At 40.3% G+C, this 22,004-nt stretch overlaps 1 protein-coding gene across 1 annotated transcript in view; it reads left to right on the top strand.

Moving 5' to 3' along the window:
• The window catches only part of OXNAD1 (oxidoreductase NAD binding domain containing 1), a gene marked incomplete at its 5' end in the record, with an annotated part of 43,541 nt that overhangs the window by 9,051 nt on the left and 12,486 nt on the right, over positions 1–22,004 (top strand). The window contains 2 exons of the mRNA XM_079704940.1: positions 6,062–6,168; positions 17,920–18,061. Of these exons, the coding sequence (XP_079561066.1) occupies positions 6,062–6,168; positions 17,920–18,061 (249 nt within the window). The remainder of the gene's footprint in view (positions 1–6,061; positions 6,169–17,919; positions 18,062–22,004) is intronic.

Genomic DNA, 22,004 nt, shown 5'->3' with positions numbered 1-22,004 from the left:
CAGGGGCTGAGCAGGCAGGTGGGCGATCAGCAGGTGTTGGTGAAGCCAGGAGGAAAAGTGTTTCCGGGAGGGAGCAGCCAACCACGTGGAAGTCTGCTGAGAGGCCGTCACTGGATATAGCAGAGTGGATAGCGGGCCACCGGAGTGGCTGGCTTCAGTGTCAGTGCGTCGCTGAGCGTGAATGCCTGATGGATGTGTTGGGGAGAGGGTGGGAAATAGGGAAGTGGAGCCAGGACCATATACCCCTCTGAAATTTTTTATGTGGATGGTAGCAGAGAGATGGGGTAACAGCTGGATTAAGGGAGAGGCTTGTTTTAATTATTGTATTTTGAGAAGCAGCAAAGCACAGTGGTCAAGTGCCTGGATTCAAATCTCGGCTTTGCCACTTACTAGCTCTGGGACCTCAGTTTTCTCACATATAAAATGGGGATGATAGCAATACCCACCTCTTCGGGTTGTTGTGATGATGGAATGAATGCTGTACGTGGAGTGGCTAGCCCATGGTGAGCGCTGTGTGTAGGCGTTTGCTGCCGGTGTCCTTATGTGAGGCGGCAGACCCGAACGCTTGCATGTGTTGTCATGGAGACAGGGGAGCGGGGAGTGATGCATGAGAGAGTGAAGGCTTGAGGGGGCAGAGAGCAGACTCAGCCCAGGTGGACGGGTGAGTCTTTGGGAGGAGCAGGGAGAGCGCATTGTCCCAGCAGGCCGTGGTGTTGACGGCACACACCGCTGAAGAGGTTATACAGTTGACAGAATTGTGTGGTCTTTCCTTGTCAGTAATTTACTTCAGTAAAACCATTTTCTTTTAATCAGATTCCTACTCATCAGATTGGTGTTCAGCCACAGTTAAAATCATGTCTCTGGGCCTTGGTGTCCTTATGTGTAAGATGACACACTATTCTGGATGATGACTAAATTTTCCTTCACCTCTGAAATGCTCTGTGCCCCACCTGTGTTTTTGTTTCAGGTCGTCTCTACTCCTGACTTTGTCTAAATTTTTAAGCCAGAAAATGAATGAATGGGAGTGAACAGGGGAAGGCGGCCAGGTTTCCCAGAGAAAGGCCCATTTCCTGAACAGAGACTTTTGTAGCAGCAGTAACATCAAAATATTGTCCATAAAACCCTTTCAGTCAGTATGATGACATTTCCTTTTAGATGCTGACTCTGACAAAGCATTAAAAAAGTGTGCTAGTAAAAGTTGGCAGATGTATTGTTATTTTACTGAACAGTAGAAGAGTCTAGATGTTATTTTATGGAAAACTTCATTTCCTGCCATGTGTTTTAACTTAGGACGTGGCTAGCTGAGGTTTCAATTGCGAAATCTTTTGATCCATTAAGTATGAGAACAAGTACAAATGTTAAAACATACAGTTTCTCCATCATGTTTTGCTTATTCACTAAGAGTAGAGAAAGAATGGCATATAACCAGAGCCACAATCATGGCTTAATTATATGAAATAGCTTCAGAATAAAATAAAAGACACGGCCTTCAAAAAGATTTTGCTAATGTTTTTAATCCCCATTGCTAGAAATCTTTGTATAGTGAACAGTATTTATATTAAGAAAATAAGGTGTTAGGAGGGAGGCATGTCTTTAAAAATCATGAATTGTGCAAAGGTATTTTGTGTGACCAGTTACAGCAGTTTTGCTCAGATTATTTGGACTAATAGCAACAGGTATGTTGCTTTTTGTATTAATACCAGTAGGCATAAAGCATCTGGGATCATTTTTGGTCATGGGGGCTATCCAGATGAAAATAGGACTTCTTCAATGGGAAGTATAGCTTCTTTCCCTTCTTCATTGAATTTTTTATTTGGACATTGGCAGATGATTGTTGAATTCATTTTATGTAGTCTAGCATTTGCTGGTCAAGCATGCTCATGTTTCAGCTGAAATTCTCTTTGCCTTTCCCCACCTCCCCTGTGATTATGCATGTCATTTCCCTGTGACCAGGTGACTCTGGGATGTGTTTAAAGCTTATACATATCTAGTTTTTAATGAATCTGACAGCTGCCCATTAAACTGTTACAAATGAAATAATCTAGCTCTTGGCTGTGTTTTTGCAGATTATTATATTGAAAGAAAATAATGACTGTTTACAAAAACAAATGTTTCTTTTTTGTAAACCTAAAAAAAATGAGAGTAATAATGTCATGGAGAGTCCTCTGCTGATGGTTGTTACTTTGTCTTTGTAATAAGGTATTTAAAATAGAGTGTGTGGCAAACAAAGGAAGATTCTTATTCTACTGAAGAAATCCCTGCCTTCCCTGACTTTTCCACAGTTTTGAACATGAATTTAGATTTTCTTTAGTGGTCCCCCACTTGCTTTTTTTTCTTTTTTTGTTTTTTTGAACAACAAATAGCTCCTGAATTTCTACTAACCTTTGTTTTGGAAACCAATTTTAAGTCACTTTAAGTTAGAGTTTTCATTCATTCTGCAGATATTTACTGAATCTTAACTATGTGTTTGGCTCCATGCTTGAGGCAGGGAAGTGATCTAGATGGAAATTCTATCCAGTACGTGACCTCAGGAGGCTTGTGGTCTGTGTGTGGAAAAGATCTGTTCACGAGTATTTATATTTACATTAAATGTGCTAAGTATGATACGACAGGCGGAAAAAATTTTATTGGCAGAGTTGAGAGGATGAAGAGGAGAGGGAGGACCTGGGCCTGGGCGAGGGGTGGTGTTTGAGCAGGGCCTGGGGGCCTGGGTGGGAGGGTGACAGGACTGAGGGCGGGTGCCTGCCCAGAGACCTCAGCAGGGCTTTGAGAGGTAGGCAGGTGTCAGGTGCCTTTAAGGACTGGCAAGTTGTCTAGTTTGGCTGGTAAACCAGGAGGAGCTCAGGCTGGTATGAGTTACCAAGGCCTCTGAGCATTTTGTTTGTAGTTGAGAGTTAGGGAGCCCTTGGAGGGTTTTGAGCTGGTGAGTAACTCGGTGAGGTCAGAACATTAGGAATATTCGCCTGTTGGCTGTTTTGAGAGAGATAAGAAGGAGGCTGAGGCAGAAACTCAAGTGAGAACAGAGTTCTTGGCTTAGGATGGTGGTGGGTGAGCAAGGGGAGGAAGAGGCGTGAGCTGAATTCGTGGAACCGGCCTGTGTTAGCAATGAACCAAGACTGTGTGTGCAGGTACCAGTCGATCACGGGTTTGACTTACTGACTCCAAGGTCGATCCAGAATTGAAACCCTGGTCGTGAAAGGCGGCTGCTTTTGTGGGGCCCTCTGAGGGCAGGAGCAGCCTTCTCCACCTCTGCGCCTCCAGCGCCAGGCACCAAGTTCAAGAAGGGTTTGTGCAAGGAATGAATGTGCTGGGTTTAGTTGTGCACATCAGTGAGTTTGCCATTGGACCAGGACTTTCAGGTGGTCAAGGGCCAAGCAGACCTGGGTGTGAATCCCGACACGGCCATTTCTGAGTGATCTGGAGCAAGTTACTGAACCTTTCCATTTCCTCATCTGCAGAATGGAGGGTAACAATGCTCTCTCTCGGGATAGAATATGGTTATTCATATTAGCTGAATGAATTAATGCACATAAAACATTTAGCTCAGCACCTGGCATACACCTGAGATAAATGCTCCTCAGACGTTGGCTGTTTTCACAGGGGCGTGTAGATGTGAGCCTGTGATTGGCAGAGAAGTAACGGTGAATTGGGGTGGAGGGTTGTAGCTTTGGGAGTGCTTGAGGGCCTCAGCCCGGAGGTGAAGAGGGTGCAGGAGGGAGGCAGATCAGAGGAAGCGCCTGGTAAGGAAGTGGGAGGAGGGGCGGAGAAGGGGCAGGAGGACCAGGTCAGAGAGGCAGGAGGGGGCCGGGAGAGTCCAGTGTCAGCTGTCCCAGGCAAGGAGGGTGCTTCAGGGCGGAAAGGAAGTGGGAAACATCAAATTCAGAGAGACCAGGGACACTCAGAAGGGAGGCTGAGAACTGGGACTGGATGTTGAGTTTGGTTGTTCGGCAAGACATCCACCGAGCTTGGGAGACGTCACAGGAGAGCAGAAGCCAGGTTTCCCATGGGTGCAGAGGGCGTCAAGGGAACAGGGAAGGTTCTGTCAGATAAAGAAGTATAGGTAGAGGCCAGTGTTAAAGGCAAGATTTCCAGAATAGCTTTTAAAGACAGTATGGCTTTTAAGTTTGTTCTAGCAAAACAATGAATAGGCTGTGGTACCAAGACCACCATGCTTTATAGTCTGTACTGTTGTCCATGAGAACAGCTCCCCAGGGTGTGCGGTGCTTGGTCTGCGAGGCCCTGCATGGCGGCACTGGTGAGGTGGCATGTGCGATCGTAAATGGATAAAGTGTGAGATTTCTTGTAATAACAAATAAATACTGATAAATTCATTATAACTAATGCAATAAGATACATTAAAACAGACACTTAAGGAGCACTTACTGTGGGCCAGCAGCGTTATGTGAGCTTTGCATATGTTGTCTCCTTTAATCTTCCCACCAACTCTGTGAGGTACAGGTGCTGTTATTCTCATCTCCCAGCTGAGGTGGCCTAAGGTCACACGTGTGCCCAGGGTCACACAGCTGGTAAGTGGTGGCACCAGGCTTCAATACCAAGCAGTCTAGCTGTAGAGCCTGTGCTGTTAAAAGCCGTACTCTGCTGCTTCCTTTTTGCTGCTGAATTGTTGAGGATGAGCAGTTAGCATTAGACATCATGTCTGATGAGTCAGGGGGTCTAGAGGAGCAGGTTGAACGTGGAAGAAAGGCTGGTGGGAGCTGGTGAAGCAGCATTTCGTGCAGGGTGGGGGTGGGGCCAGGCTCAGAGGCTCCAGAGGGGATATTCACCCCACTTGCTCTCAGGGAGAGGAGGAGAGAGAGGACTGGCAAAAATACAGAGAAAGAGAGGCAGGGGATTTTACAGAAGCAAGAGAAAGGGAGAACATTTTAAGAGGTTTGTTGAGGTAGAGAGGGAGACCATCATATCTGGAGAATTTTCCCGTGGATTTTTAAGAATCGTCTCCCGCTGATAGTTTGACTGGACTTGGTCCTATTGGAAGAAAGGGGCTAGGGGAGCTAGCATTAGGGTGGGAGGCTCACTGACCTCGACAGATTCCCAAGGCACCCCCTAATGAAGCTGTGAAGGTAACACAGTCAAGGAGAAGGACTGTGTTTGGTCACCTGCTACTGATTTGATTTGCTGCCAGAAGTGGAGCTGAAGGGCAGCAGGTGGAGGAAAGGGTCATATTGTCTTTTCAGCCCTGTTGTGAAGAAATCCCAGGTTTAGGAGGAAGAGAAACCCACAGGCGGAAGAAACAAGGAATGTAGGAAGTAGAGGCATTTGGAATTTGAGGGGTGTTGGAGGCATGGATGTCACTGAACTCAAGAGTACCTGACTCAGACCTTTTTAGAATTTTCTAGAAATCAGGTACGTCGTTTAAAATAGTGTTTCTCCAATTATCTGTAGCAAAGGGTCGTTTTTGTTGTTTGAAGGTTGTGAACGGTTTATATCTTGTAAAATATAATAAAAAATGAATTAGAAAAAATAAATGAAGAAAACAAAGGCACAAGGAGTACAAACCCAATTTGTTGTCTGTTATTAGATTAAACAGGCACACAATTTACTCTGTGAAAATTGCTTTAAAAAAAAGTTTCTAAGTGCTTGCTTTTAATTTCTGAAGTCAGCTTGGCATGGGCTTCTGGCGGGCTCAGAACAAACACAGGCTTGTGGCTGACAGTGGGTCTCATTTGCGTGCATAGTGCTAAAAGAGCAGTCAGGCTCCAGGCAGGGCTGCATGGGGCTCTGGTGCCCCGGCTCTTCCCCAGAGCACCCAGCCTCATGCGTGGCACACACTGCACACTCCACAAATAACACGCTTGTTAAATAGTCCCTTTCAGAGGTGAGTATTGTATGCAGAATAAAATCCTCCCAAAATAATCAAAATTTGTTCACCCGGTGGTAGGCAGAATTCTAAAGCAAAGTGTGCTTTACCTTGTTTTGCAGTTTTCAAAACCCACATCTTTGTAGATTTAAAAAAAACCCCAAAACCTATCTACCAGAAAGCCACAGTTTGTTCCTGAGTTGTGTGCACCTAACCTCAGCCTCTGTGGTCTTTTGGCTCCAGGTCGTGTCAGCAGCTAAGGTGTGTGGAGCAGCTGATGAGTCCCCGTCTGTGAAGAGGCTCCTCCTGCTTGTAGCTGATAAAGACTTTTCTTTTAAAGCCGGCCAGTGGTAAGTGGCTTTTCTGTTTCCTAAGTGTGTGTGTGTTCAAGGTGCCCTCAGATACAAGAGCTTGTTTTTCCTTCTGGAAAGGACTTCTATGGCTACTGTTTCTCCCAGGGATTAGGAATTCTAGAGCATCTCCATTCGGCCTGAGCCTCTTTTTGGCATGGAGAATCTGATTCATTTCCTATCCTCAGCTCACCTTGGTTTTGAGCCCATGACCCTCTCAGTCTTAGATCAAAATTGCTGCCTTGAGTTTTCCAGATTGAAACAAAGCAGCTAGTTGTGGTCCGAGGACCTGACAACTCTGATAATTGCATTCTGCAGGAATGGCTGCTAATAGAATGCACTGCAGTAATCTAATCTGCTTCAGTTGTGTGTTGCTGGGGGTTGATAAACTTTTAAAGAAAAATTTATTTTATTTATTTTTTATACAGCAGGTTTTTATTATCTATTTTATACATATTGGTGTATATATGTCAATCCCAATCTCCCAGTTCATCCCCCCTCCGCCTTTGTTGTCTACATCATTTGTTCTCTACATCTGTGTCTCTATTTCTGCCTCGCAAACCAGTTCATCTGTACCATTCTTCTAGATTCCACATATATGTGTTAATATACAATATTTGTTTTTCTCTTTCTGCCTTACTTCACTCTGTATAACAGTCTCTACATCCATCCACATTTCTACAAAGGATCCAATTTTCTTCCTTTTTTATGGCTGAGTAATATTCCATTGTATATCTGTACCACATCTTCTTTATCCATTCGAATGTTGATACGCATTTAGGTTGCTTCCATGACTTGGCTATTGTAAATAGTGCTGCAAGGAACATTGGGGTGCATGTGTCTTTTTGAATTATGGTTTTCTCTGGGTATATGCCCAGTAGTGGGATTGCTGGGTCATAATGGTATTCTATTTTTAGTTTTTTAAGGAACCTCCATACTGTTTTCCATAGTGGCTGTATCAATTTCCATTCCCACCAACAGTGCAAGAGGGTTCCCTTTTCTCCACACCCTCTCCAGCATTTGTTGTTTGTAGATTTTCTCATGATGCCCATTCTAACCGGTGTGAGATGATACCTCACTGTGGTTTTGATTTGCATTTCTCTAATAATTAGTGATGTTGAGCAGCTTTTCATGTGCCTCTTGGCCATCTGTATGTCTTTGTTGGAGAAATGTCTATTTAGGTGTTCTGCCCATTTTTTGATTGGGTTGTTTGTTTTTTTAATATTGAGCTGCATAAACTGTTTATATGTTTTGGAGATTAATTCTTTGTCCATTGATTCGTTTGCAAATATTTTCTCCCATTCTGAGGGTCGTCTTTTTGTCTTGTTTATAGGTTCCTTTGCTGTGCAAAAGCTTTTAAGTTTCATTAGGTCCCATTTGTTTATTTTTCTTTCTATTTCCATTACTCTAGGATGTGGGTCAAAAAAGATCTCGCTGTGATTTATGTCAAAGACTGTTCTTCCTATATTTTCCTCTGAGAGTTTTATAGTGTCTCGTCTTACATTTAGGTCTTTAATCCATTTTGAGTTTATTTTTGTGTATGGTGTTAGGGAGTGTTCTAATTTCATTCTTTTACATGGAGCTGTCCAGTTTTCCCAGCACTACTTATTGAAGAGAGTGTCTTTTCTCCATTGTATATCCTTGCTTCCTTTGTCATAGATTAGTTGACCGTAGGTGTGTGGGTTTATCTCTGGGCTTTATATCCTTTTCCATTGGTCTATATTTCTGTTTTTGTGCCAGTACCATGTTATCTTGATTACTGTAGTTTTGTAGTAGAGTCTGAAGTCAGGGAGCCTGATTCCTCCAGCTCCATTTTTTTCCCTCAAGATTCCTTTGGCTATTCGGGGTCTTTTGTGTTTCCATACAAATTTTAAGATTTTTTTGGTTCTAGTTCTGTAAAAAATGCCATTGGTAATTTGATAAGGATTGCATCGAATCTGTAGATTGCTTTGGGTAGTGGAGTCATTTTCACAATATTGGTTCTTCCAATCCAAGAACATGGTATATCTCTCCATCTGTTTGTGTCATCTTTGATTTCTTTCATCAGTGTTTTATAGTTTTCTGAGTACAGGTCTTTTGTCTCCTTAGGTAGGTTTATTCCTAGGTATTTTATTCTTTTTGTTGCAGTGGTGAATGGGATTGTTTCCTTAATTTCTCTTTCTGATCTTTCATTATTAGTGTATAGGAATGCCAGAAATTTCTGTGCATTAATTTTATATCCTGCAACTTTACCAGATTCATTGATTAGCTCTAATAGTTTTCTGGTAGCATCTTTAGGATTCTCTATGTATAGTATCATGTCATCTGCAAACAGTGACAGTTTTACTTCTTCTTTTCCAATTTGTATTCCTTTCATTTCTTTTTCTTCTCTGATTGCCGTGGCTAGGACTTCCAAAACTGTGTTGAATAATAGTGGCGAGAGTGGACATCCTTGTCTTGTTCCTGATCTTAGAAGAAATGCTTTCAGTTTTTCACCATTGAGAATGATGTTTGCTGTGGGTTTGTCGTATATGGCCTTTATTATGTTGAGGAAGGTTCCCTCTATGCCCACTTTCTGGAGAGTTTTCAATCATAAATGGGTGTAGGATTTTGTCAAAAGCTTTTTCTGCATCTATTGAGATGATCATATTCAGTGATCTCTTGGTTATTTAGTAATGTTATTGTTTAGCCTCCATGTGTTTGTGTTTTTTATGTTTTTGCCCCTGTAATTGATTTCTAATCTCATAGCATTGTGGTCAGAAAAGATGCTTGATACGATTTCAATTTTCTTAAATTTACCGAGGCTTGGTTTGTGACCCAAGATGTGATCTATCCTGGAGAATGTTCTGTGTGCACTTGAGAAGAAAGTGTAATCTGCTGTTTTCAGATAGAATGTCCTGTAAATATCAAATCTAGCTGGTCTGTTGTGTCACTTAAAGCTTGTGTTTCCTTATTAATTTTCTGTTTGGATGATCTGTCCATTGGTGTAAGTGAGGTGTTAAAGTCGTCCCCCACTATTATTGTGTTACTGTTGATTTCCTCTTTTACAGATGTTAGCATTTGCCTTACGTATTGAGGTGCTCCTATGTTGGGTGCATATATATTTATAATCATTATACCTTCTTCTTGGATTGATCCCTTGATCATTGTGTAGTGTCCTTCCTTGTCTCTTGTAACATTCTTTAAAGTCTATTTTGTCTGATAGGAGAATTGCTACTCCAGCTTTCTTTTGATTTCCATTTGCATGGAATATCTTTTTCCATCCCCTCGCTTTCACTCTGTATGTGTCCCTAGTTCTGAAGTGGCTCTCTTGTAGACAGCATACATATGGGTTTTTTTTTTGGTATCCATTCAGCGTGCCTGTGTCTTTTGGTTGGAGCATTTAATCCATTCACATTTGAGGTGATTATCAATATGTATGTTCCTATTACTATTTTCTTAATTGTTTTGGGTTTGTTTTTGTAGATCCTTTTCTTCTCTTGTGTTTCCCACTTAGAGAAGTGCCTTTAGCATTTGTTGTAGAGCTGGTTTGGTGGTGCTGAATTCTCTTAGCTTTTGCTTGTCTGTAAAGCTTTTGACTTCTCCAGTGAATCTGAATGAGATCCTTGCCAGGTAGAGTAGTCTTGGTTGTAGGTTCTTCCCTTTCATCACTTTAAATATATCGTGCCACTCTTCTGACTTGTAGAGTTTCTGCTGAGAGATCAGCTGTTAACCTCATGGGAGTTCCCTTGTATGTTATTTGACATTTTTCCCTTGTTGCTTTTTTAAAAAAAAATCTTATTTATTTATTTATTGTTGTTTCTCATGGGAGTTCCCTTGTATGTTATTTGACGTTTTTCCCTTGTTGCTTTTTAAAAATTATTATTTATTGATTGATTGATTGATTGATTGATTGTTACGCTGTGTCTTCATTGCTGCACGCCGGCTTTCTCTAGTTGCGGTGAGCTGCGGCTCCTGTTCGTTGCGGTGCACAGGCTTCTCATTGCGGTGGCTTCTCTTGTTGCAGAGCATGGGCTCTAGGCACTTGGGCTTCAGTAGTTGTGGCTCGCAGGCTCTAGAGTGCAGGCTCAGTATCTGTGGCGCACGGGCTTAGTTGCTCTGCACCATGTGGGATCTTTACGGACCAGGGCTCGAACCCACGTCCCCTGCATTGGCAGGTGGATTCTCAACCACTGCGCCAGCAGGGAAGCCCCTCCCTTGTTGCTTTTAATAATTTTTCTTTGTCTTTAATTTTTGTCAGTTTGATTACTATGTGTCTTGGCATGTTTGTCCTTGGTTTATCCTGCCTGTGACTCTCTGTGCTTCCTGGACTTGGGTGGCTATTTCCTTTCCCATGTTAGGAAAGTTTTTGTGTATAATCTCTTCAAATATTTTCTTGGGTCCTTTCTCTCTTCTTCTTCTGGGACCCGTATAATGCAAATGTTGGTACGTTTAATGTTGTCCCAGAGGTCTCTTAGGCTCTCTTCATTTCTTTTCATTCTCTTTTCTTTATTCTGCCCTGTGGCAGTGAATTCTACCATTCTGTCTTCCAGGTCACTTATCCTTTTTTCTGCCTCAGTTATTCTGCTATTGATTCCTTGTAGTGTATTTTTCATTTCAGTTATTGTATTGTTCATCTCTATTTGTTTGTTCTTTAATTCTTCTAGGTGTTCTTTAATTCTTCTAGGTCTTTGTTAAACGTTTCTTGCATCTTCTTGATCTTTGCCTCCATTCTTTTTCCAAGGTTCTGGATCATCTTCACTACCTTTATTCTGAATTCTTTTTCTGGAAGGTTGCCTGTCTCCACTTCATTGTTTTTCTGGGGTTTTATCTTGTTCCTTCATCTGGTACATAGCCCTCTGCCTTTTCATCTTGTCTATCTTTCTGTTAATGTGGTTTTCGTTCCACAGGCTGCAGAATTGTAGTTCTTGCTTCTGCTGTCTGCCTTCTGGTGGATGAGGCTATCTAACAGACTTGTGCAAGCTTCCTGATGGGAGGGACTGGTGGTGGGTAGAGCTGGGTGTTACTCTGGTGGGCAGAGCTCAGTAAAACTTTAATCCGCTTGTCTGCTGATGGGTGGGGCTGGGTTCCCTCCCTGTTGGTTGTTTGGCCTGAGGCGACCCAGCGCTGGAGAGTACCTGGCTCTTTGATGGGGCTAATGGTGGACTTTGTGAGGGCTCATGCCAAGGAGTAGTCCCCAGAACTTCTTGAGTTTTCCAGATTGAAACAGAGCAGCTAGTTGTGGTCTGAGGACCTGACAATTCTGATTACGTTTTGCAGGAATGGCTGCTAATAGATTGCACTGCAGTAATCTAATGTGCTTCAGTTATGTGTTGCTGGGGGGTGATCCACTTTTAAAAATGTCTTCTTTATGTCAAATGCAGAGTAAACACAGCAGTCTGAAACTGGTTGTTCTAACGAGGTATGTCACAGAGCTGCCCACCCTCTCGCCTGAATTCCTGTATCCCTCATAACTTGTCTGGGTTGAGTTGAAATATTTTGCTGAATTTATTATCAGGATCCCCCATGGGGCCCAGCCCACATCACACTCAGACTCTGAGAGCTGGTCAGTACGCTGACAGGGTAACAGCCCAGCTGTCCCACTGTTCCCACAAATGGCCTCACTGCGTTGGGATTCAAGTTGAATTGTAAATAAAGCAACTTGTATTTCCTTAGGAAAGGTGTGTTTGGGTGTCTGTTTCCTTTATTTAAATAAAGCATTCATTTCTAAATGAATTTCTGGCATGTCAGTCTTGGTCGTCTTTCTTAGGAGTCACTTGACTAATTTTGGCAGTCCATCTGGAAATGTGGTTTTGTTAGAAGGAGGATGTGTGATAATAGCAAATGTGATAATAGCAAGAGTTAGCAGTCTTGTGTTAATAGTTTGCCTTTGAATTTAGAACTAGAAAACAAGATGCTGATTGCAATAATTTGCGTTTGTGAAGCAATTTACTGCAATCTTTGCACATGTTCAGTGATACATATTAAGTGAATTTGGGCTGTTTTGGGGGGAGGGCAGCGTTTTTACCCTTCCAAACTAGTTTAGCAGTTATTACATTGAAAAGTGCGAACTTTAATTGTAATGATCTGTCTTTCCACATTTCCCTTCTGGGGAAGTGTTTGTGTCCTGTGCACACAATTATCTCCCTGCCTCCAACTCAGAATTGTGCCAAGACTCTGACCCCAGCATCCTGATTAGAAAAAGCCTGTGCCTTCGTTACACTGCTGCTCCCAAGGCGTGCGTGCATGTGAGTGTGTTACCACTTGCAAACTGTAAGTTTGCAAACTGTTACCTGATAAGAAAAATGTCATCGTTCCCTGGTGATACACATAGAAATAGGGTCTCCCTGTGGGCCTCAAGATAAAATCACTCAGGGTGGGCGTTACATGTGCCATATCAGTGAATGGATTTGGAAATATCACCAGTGTTGGGTCTGTCCCCCTGGGAAGCTGTATCATAGCGTCACACGCCTTGTGCTCTGCAGACTGCCTGGCCCAAAGGCTCGCTTTTCTACCTGCTGGCTCTGTGATATGGGTGGCTTCCTTCTTGCTCTGGGCTCCCGTTTCCATGTCTTTAAACAGGGAATAGTACTATTTTTGTGCCTTGGGGTATGTCAGGCAGAGTTTGTTTTGTTTTTTGTTGTAGCCAGTGTTTCACAGTCAGTTAGATCATCTGTGTAGGTGAGGCCCAGGGGACAGCTTGTAACTCTTAGCTCCTCTGCCAGTTCCCCTGCAGTGAGGCTCTTGTTGGAAGAGCAGCAGAGCTGCGAGGAGTGGCGAGTGCACAGCTCCACTCCCTGTGATGCTGCCCTCGTGTACGGTCAGTGCGAGCTCCACACCTGGGCTGTGCAGAGACACACCCAGGGGAGCAAGGCCCAGGCGTTTCTGGGGAGAGAAAGGTGTGTCTCTGACTTCGTACAAGATAACACAGGGTTTTATGCTTGCAAGTGACTGGGCTGTACTAAGAGGAGGAGGACACTGAGAAGAAAGTGATTAGAGGAGCAAGATTAGAGAAATAGCACTCTTCCCCCCGCCACCCGCTGGCAGGGCAGCTGTGCTGTAGACGTATATGGACGGCCTCACAGCCCTGACTCACAGGGCCACACTGAGGAAGTGCTGCGTTCCTTGATGTCTTTCTTCACATGGTGTCCTCCTCCACTGCTTGTCTGATGAGCACTGTCTTTCAGGAATCCTCTGTGAAGTCCTTCCTAATTCCTCCACCCCTAGTGGAATTGACTACTTCTTCCTCGCCTCCCCTCCCCACGTCCCACCCCTCAAGCAAGTTTTTTTTTTAAGTAAAGCAGCGGCTTTATTAGTATTTGCCTGAGAAAATCAGGATCACATATGTTGGAGCGAAGAAGAAACCTATACTAAGTACAGGTACTTCCAGACAGATCTCAAATGATGAGCGTTTTCTCTCTGCCAAGCAGAGTTTTTTCATAGCCCCATTAATCGTGTTTATTTGTTAATTTTCCTCCCACTTGGGAGTTTTTTGAGGGCAGGAACCAAGACATACTTGCATCTTTACCTGCAACACCAACCCCAGTGCCTGTTCATGGTGGGCAGATGCCGTCTGTCACGTTTGCCGAGTACGGTAGCTGACGGCTAAAGCATTGTCATTGGGCTGTGGTTTGTGTGCCTGCTCTGTGCTGGGCCCTGGGGCAGGATGCGGCTGCCTGGTGTGTCACATTGGATGTGGATATGTGCGCTTCACTACAGAACTAGGTCCTTTCTCTCCGCTCTTCATGTACTCACTCATCTGGGTGCTGATTCTGCAGAGGGCATTTTTAAAGGGGTGCGTGTGCACGCACTTGTGTGTTTAAAACTTAATTCTTTCTTGGAAAGATGTTTTATTAAATACGTATTGTACATATTTTCTTAAGTCCATTCAGATGAGGTTCTTCTGTAGCATTTCACGAAGGAGTCCTTTTAGAGGCAAAGGGTTTCCAGAGTTACTAGAGAAGAGGGATTCCCTTTCACTCACCTGAGAGAAAGGTCTTTATCAACATCAAGCAGCAGAGGGTGCTGTAGTTCAGGAGATAAAGCAGCAAAAGTAGCTCAGAGATTAATTTTTTTAAACACAGAAGCTATGGAGATGCCATTTACCTCTTCTCTGAAAGCATATAGCAACTGTGTTAATAAATGTTAGCTATAGTCTTTTAAAATTTGTATCTTGTCTGAAATGGAAGGGGAATTAGAGTATTCATGGGAAAGAAGGAAGTGAATAAATGCGAAAACAGCCTGGGGACCTTTTCTGGAGCACTTCCAGTCCAGAGCTGGTTTTCTAAGACTATAAAAAAAATGACCAGATATCTAAGGCCAGAGATGAGAAGAGAACATCTTTTAAGGCCATACATAGATCAAATCAGGAGAGAACATCAAGTGCTTTTCGTGTAAGCCTGCTGGTAGGGAAGCAACTGGAGGGGAAATGATACTATTGCTTTTTTAAAATACTGTCACTCTTTGATGGCTGAGAAACAGCTATATTGGATATTTGAGTTTCCTGGACATGGAGATGAGAATTTCCTGTGGTCCCAGTTTCTAATAAGTTTCTCTTTCCTTGGTATGTGACTAGATTTGTTGCATTTCCTAGAATCCCCACCCCACCCCCCAGAAAAAAAGTTTCTGTGGCATAGGATTCAATTCAGTAGAAGGCTTGAGACTCACAAGAGTTCTCGACTACAGGAGAATGGTTAGAAGAGAAGAAGGAAAATGAGACTCTTGGAACTTAGGAGCCTGCATCAGCCTGTTTAGTTTTTCAAATGCCAGTGAGAGAGTGTTTGTTGCCATTTTTTTCCCCACACTTAAAAAAAAAACTTTTATTGAGATATACTTTACATATCATAAAATACACGCATTTAAAGTGTACAATTCAGTGATTTCTAGTATATTCACAGAACTGTACAGTGATCAATCAGCCCAGACAAATTTTAGAATGTTCTCATCATCCCAGAAAAAAACTCTGCACTGATTATCATTCAGTCCCCATCCTCACCCTCTTAGGCAACCACTGTTCTACTTTCTGTCCTTGCAGATTTGCCTAATCTGGACATTTAATATCAATAGAAATATACAATATGTGATCTTTTTTTGTGACTGTTTTCTTTAACTTAACATAATTTCGTTATCTGTCGATGTGGTGGCATGTGATCAGTATTTAATTCCATCGTGTGGATGTACCACATTTTGTTTATGCATTCATCAGTTGATGAATGTTTAGATTATTTTGAAACTTTTAGACTATTATCAGTAATGCTGCTGTGAACATTCATGTACATGCTTTTGAGTGGACATATATATTTTTTTCTTTTCAGTATATACCTAGGAGTGGAATTGCTGCTCACATATGTTTAACATTTTCAGGCACTGCCAAATTGTTTTCTAAAGTGGCAAGACCATTTTACATTCCCATCAGCGATGTGTAAGGGTTCTGATTTCTCTGATCCTCACTCACACTTGGTATTGTCTTTTTGATTAGCCATCCATCCTAGTGAGTGTGAAGTGATAGCCCATTGTGATTTTGATTTGCCTTTCCCTAATAACTAATGATGTTGAGGATTTTTCATGTACTTATTAGCCATTTGTATATCTTCTTTGGAGAAACGTTTGTACAAATCCTTTGCCCATTTTTTACTTGAGTTGTCTTTTTATTACTGACTTGTTAAGAGTTCTTTATATAATGTATATCCAAGTCCCTTATTAGATACATGATTTGAAAATATTTTCTCCCATTCTGAGGGTCATCTTTTTCTTGATGGTATCATTTGTGGCACAAAGTTTTTCATTTTATGCAGTCTAGTTTCTCCATTTTTTCTTTGACCTTTGTGTTTTAGTGTAATTTCTAAGTATCTGTTGCCATAAAGAGTTACTCCTGTGTAAGTCTTCTAAGAGTTTATAATTTTAGCTTTTATATTTAAGTCTGTGATCTGAGTTAATGTTTGTATATGGTGTGAGGTAGGGGTCCAACTTTATTCTTTTTGTGTGGCTATTCAGTTGTCCCAGCACCAGTTGTTGTTTGTTTGTTTTAATTGAAGTATAGTTGATTTACAATGTTGTGTTAGTTTCAGGTGTACAGCAAAGTGATTCAGTTATATATATATAGATATATAGATATATAGATATATTCTTTTTCAGGTTCTTTTTCCTTATAGATTACTACAAAACCAGCACGACTTGTTGAAAAGACTATTCTTTTGCCATTGAATTGTGTTGGTATTGTTGAAAATCAGTTGACTGTAAATCTAAGAGTTTATTTCTGGATTTTCAGTTCTTTGCCATTGATATATACGCCTGTCCTTACACCAGTACACAGTGTCCTCATTACTGTAGATTTATAATAAGTTTTGAAATCAGAAGGTATGAATCCTCCAAATTTATTCTTTTGTGATTCTGGGTTCCTTGAATTTCATATCAGTTTTATGATCAACTTGTCAGTTTCTGCAAAGAAACCAGCTAGGGTTTGATAGGTATTGTATTGAATCTGTAGATCACTTTGGGCACTAATGCCATCTTAACAGTGTTAGGTCTTCTAGTCCATGAGCATGAGAAGCCTTTCTGTTTATTTAGATCTTCTTTGATTTTTTTCAACAATGTTTTGTAGTTTTCAGTGTACAAATCTTAAACTTTTAAGATTATTCCGTTATTTTATTATTTTATTCTATTATAAATAGAATTATTTTTCTTAATTTCACATTTAGATTGTTCATTGCTAGTGTGTAGAGGTAAAATTGGTTTTTATTACTGATTTTAAATCCTGCAGCCTTATTTGAACTTGTTTATTAGTCTAATATATTTATAGTAAATTCCTTGGAATTTTCTATATACAATATTAAGTCATCTGCAACTTCTTTCCCTCTAATCTGGGTACATTTTATTTCATTTTCTTGCTTAATTGCTTTGGCTAGAACCTTTAGTACAATGTTGAGTAGAAGGGGTCAGAGCAGACATCTTTGTGTTGCTTCTGTTCTTAGTGGGGGAGTTTTTGGCCTTTCAAGGTTAAATATGATGTTGGCTGTAGATATTTTATAGTTGCCTTTATCACGTTGAGGAAGTTCACATTTATTCCTGGTTTGTTGAGTATTTTTATTATGTAAGCGTATTGAATTTTGTCAGATGCCATTTTTGCATCTATTGAGATGATCACATGGATTTTGTCCTTTATTCTGTTAAGTGAGTTTATTTCATTGGATTGATTTTCATATGTTAAACCAATCTTGTATTCCTGGGATTTTTGCATCTATATTCACAAGGGATGTTGATCTATAGTTCCTTTTCTTGTAATAGCTTTGTCTGGTTTTGGTATCAGGGTAACTGACCTCATAGAATAAGTTGGGAAGTGTTGTTTTCTGTTTTTTTTTGGAAGTATTTGTGAAAGATTAGCATTAATTCTTCATTAAATGTTTGATAGAGTTCACCAGTGCTGCCGTCTGGACCTATTCTTTTCTTGTGGGAAGTTTTAAAATTACTAATTCAATCCATTTACTTATTATGGGTCTGTTCAGATTTTCAGTTTCTTCTTGAGTCCAGTTAGGTAATTTGTGTCTTTCAAGGAATGTGTCCATTTCATCTGAGTTAGCTAATTTTTTATCTTATTCATAGAATTCCTTTATAATCTTTTTTTTTTTTTTTTTGGTGAGGTTGGTGATAATATCCCATCATTCATTCTTGATTTTAGTAATTTTATTTTTTTCTCCTTTTTTCTTAGTCTAGCTAAAAGTTTGTCAGTTTTGTTTACCTTACTACCCACTTTTAAAATTGCTTCAACAATAGTCATTTACTTGCCTTTCCTTTTAGGGTTGACTTCTTTATCCCAGGAGTCTCTGTGGTTGGTGGGTTCTCAATATGCTCCAGCCCCAGACTGCTAGAACAAGAGAGAATGATAGAATTGGCAGTGAAATACACAAACCACCCTCCTGCTCTCTGGATTCACAATCAGGTGAGCAAACCTCTGTTTAAACTTGGAGATCTGGGATCTCTGTCTCCCACAGAATTTGTGTTCAGCTCACTTAATCCACCTAAGAAACCTAGGCTTGTGTTAAAAGGGTAGAAGCTCACAAAGAGCTCCCCTCCATCCAGAATTCAGACTGTAGCAAGGTTAAAGAAGCAGAACCTTTTTGATGCACTAAGGATGATGCAAAGATACTTTGGGGTCTTGAAATACCTTCTGGGTCACCAAACAGTATTCAGTTGAATGCTGCTTTAGGATTAAAACATTTTACTTCATATGTACATTTTTGAAAATTGGCTCTGTGTGTGTCTTGTAACTGGTAAATCTATAAATCAGATTATTTTGTCCTAACGATCTTAAATGAAGGGAATTAAGCTAATCATTCTCTCATTATTTGGAGAGGAAACAATCTCTGATTACTTACTTCTCGTGCCCAGTTGAGCACTGCTAAACCTGTGGTGCCACTGCCTCTCTATTTCAGTCTCTGGAGAGCGCTTCACATGTGATTTTGAGGAGTCCACATTTGCTGCTAATAATTCATGGTTCATCATGGACCTCAACACGACCCTATGCTGCTGTTCATTACCTACTAGAACTCTGATAACAAAGTGTGAGCTCAGAACAGATCAGTTATTTGTCTTCTTAGCTTTTGACCTTTGTCTTTTTTTTAACTGCCATCCCCTTCACTTCTAGAGTGTGCCTTCTGTATTTACCAACAACCTCCATCCCATCTCAGGCACTTGCTTATCCCCTTTACCAAAAAGGAATGTGCTATATTGCAAATATTGTAGATACAAATAAACTGATTTTAAAATTTATATGGAAGAGCAAAGGAACTAGGGTAGCAAAAACAGTTTTGAAAAAGAAGACTAACGGGAGGAATCACATTACTCAAATTCCAGATTAAAATAAAACTACAGTAATAAAAACAGTGTGGTATTGGTGAAGGGATAGATATATAGATCAATGGAACAGATTAAAGAGTTCAATAGACCGGCACACATACGGCCTTTCGATTTTTGACAGAGGTGCTAAAGAAATTCAATGGAGAAAGGATAATCTTTTCAACAAATAGTGCTGGAATAGTTGTCTATCCATATGCAAAAAAAAGGAACATTGACCTAAATCTCATACTTTATATCCAAAGTTAACTCAAAATATATTGTAGGTCTAAGTAAAGGTTTTAGAAGAAAACACTGGATATATTCTGAACATCAGGGTAGGCAGATAGTTCTTAGACATGACACCAAAAGCAGGATCCCTAAGAGGAAAGACTTATATATCAGACTTAATCAAAATTAAAAATTTTTTTCTGCAAAATATGCTATAACAGAATTTTCAAAAAGAAGCCACAGCCTAGGAGAAAGTATTTGCAAATTAGATATCCAACAAAGGACTCATATCCAGAATATATAAAGAACTTGCAAAAGGCAGCAAAAATAAAACGAACATAATTTTTAAATGGGCAAAGGATTGAACAGATGCTTCCCTAAAAAGGACATAAGGATGGCAAATAAGCAATGAAACAATGGTCAGCATCATTAATCATTAGGGAAATGCAGATTAAAACCATATATAGTGAGATACCTCTACAGACGTATTAGAATGACTAAAATTTAAAATATCGACCATACCAAGTACTGCCAATGATGTGGAGCAACTGGAACTCTTATATTGCTTATATTGTTAGAAGGAAAGCAAGATACTACAGCCATCCTGGAAAATATTTTGGCAGTTCCATATGAAACTAAATATACACTTACCATAATACCCAGCAGTACCACTCCTGAGTATTCATCCTAGAGAAACAAAAGAATTGTCCATATAAAAACCTTACATGAATGTTTATAGTGGTTCTATTCATAATTGTCAAAAACTAGAAACAACCAAAACATCCCTCAGCAGGTGAATGGATAAATAAACTGTGATATCAATACATTCATACAGTATACAGGCAGACCTTGTTTTACTGCGCCTTACTTTACTACACTTTGCAGATAATTGTGTTCTTTTACCAATTGAATGTTTGTGGCAACCCTGCCTTGTCAGAAGATAGTTAGCATTTTTTTTAACAATAAAGGTTTTCTTTATATGAAGAAATTTTTAAAATTAAAGTATAGTTGGGCTTCCCTGGTGGCGCAGTCACCAGGTTGAGAGTCCTCCTGCCGATGCAGGGGACATGGGTTCGTGCACCGGTCCGGGAAGATCCCACATGCCGCGGAGCGGCTGGGCCCGTGAGCCATGGCCGCTGAGCCTGCGCATCCGGAGCCTGTGCTCTGCAACGGGAGAGGCCACAACAGTGAGAGGCCCACGTACTGCAAAAAAAAAAAAAGTATAGTTAATTTACAATGTTATGTTAGTTTCAGATGTACAGCAAAGTGACTCAGCTATACATATATATGTATGTGTGTATATATATATACACACATACATATATATCTTCTTTTTCAAATTCTTTCCCATTATGGGTTATTACAAGATATTGAATATAGTTCCCTGTAGTATATAGTAGGTTCTTGTTGTTTATCTGTCTTATATGTAACAGTAGTATATGTATGTTAATCCCAAACTCTTAATTTATCCCTTCCCCAGCTTTCCCATTTGGTGGCCGTAAGTTTGTTTTCTATGTCTGTGGGTCTATTTCTGTTTTGTAAATAAGTTTTTTTGTATTATTTTTTTAGATTCCACATACAAGTGATATATGATATTTGTCTTTGTCTGGTTTACTTCACTTAGTATGATCATCTCTAGGTCTATCCATGTAGCTTCAAATGGCATTATTTCATTCTTTTTTATGGCTGAGTATTATTCCGTCATATATATGTACCACGTCTTCTTTATCCACTCATCTGTTGATGGACATTTAGGTTGTTTCCATGTCCTGGCTATTGTGAATAGTTCTGCTATGAACTTTGCAGTGCATGTATCTTTTCGAATTAGAGTTTTCTCTAGATATATGCCCAGGAGTGGGATTGATGGATCATATGCTAAGTCTGTTTTTAATTTTTTAAGGAACCTCCATACTGTTCTTTATAGTGGCTGCACCAATTTACCTTTCTACCAACAGTTTGGAAGGTTGCCTTTCCCCACACCCTGTCCACCATTTATTTGTAGATTTTTTGATGATGGTCATTCTGACTGGAGTGAGGTGGTACCTCATAGTAGTTTTGATTTGCATTTCTCTAATAATTAACGACATTGAGCATCATTTCATATGCCTTTTGGCCATCTGTATGTCTTCTTTGGAGAAATGTCTGTTTAGGTCTTCAACCCATTTTTTAATTGGGTTTTTTTTTTATATTAAGCTGTATGAGCTGTTTGTATATTTTGGACATTAATCCCTTGTTGGTAGCATTGTTTGCAAATATTTTCTCCCAGTCCATAGGTCGTCTTTTCGTTTTATTTATGGTTTCCTTCGTTGTGCAAAAGCTTTTAAGTTTAATTAAGTCCCATTTGTTTATTTTTGTTTTTATTTCCATTACTCTAGGAGATGGATCCAAAAAAAATATTGCTGAAATTTATGTCAAAGAGTGTCCTGCCTGTGTTTTTCTCTAGGAGTTTAATAATATCTGGTCTTAACATTTAGGTCTTTAATCCATTTTGAGTTTGTTTATCTATATGATGTTAGAGAATGTTCTAATTTTATTCTTTTACATGTAGCTGTCCAGTTTTCCCAGTACCACTTAGTGAAGAGACTGTCTTTTCTCCATTGTCTATTCTTGCCTCCTTTGTCATAGATTAATTGACCATAAGTGTGTGGGTTTATTTCTGGGCTTTCTATCCTGTTCCATTGATCTATGTGTCTGTTTTTGTGCCAATACCATACTGTTTTGATTACTGTAGCTTTGTAGTATAAAGTATTTTTTAATTAAGGTATGTACGGTTTTTTTAGACATTGCTACTGCACGCTTAATAGACTAAAGTATAATGT

Source organism: Hyperoodon ampullatus (genome assembly GCF_949752795.1).
Source record: "Hyperoodon ampullatus genome assembly, chromosome: 5".
In the NCBI taxonomy this organism is placed as follows: domain Eukaryota; kingdom Metazoa; phylum Chordata; class Mammalia; order Artiodactyla; family Ziphiidae; genus Hyperoodon; species Hyperoodon ampullatus.
The sequence above is the reverse complement of the archived record's forward strand: the minus strand, read 5'-3'. Positions and strand labels throughout refer to the sequence as shown.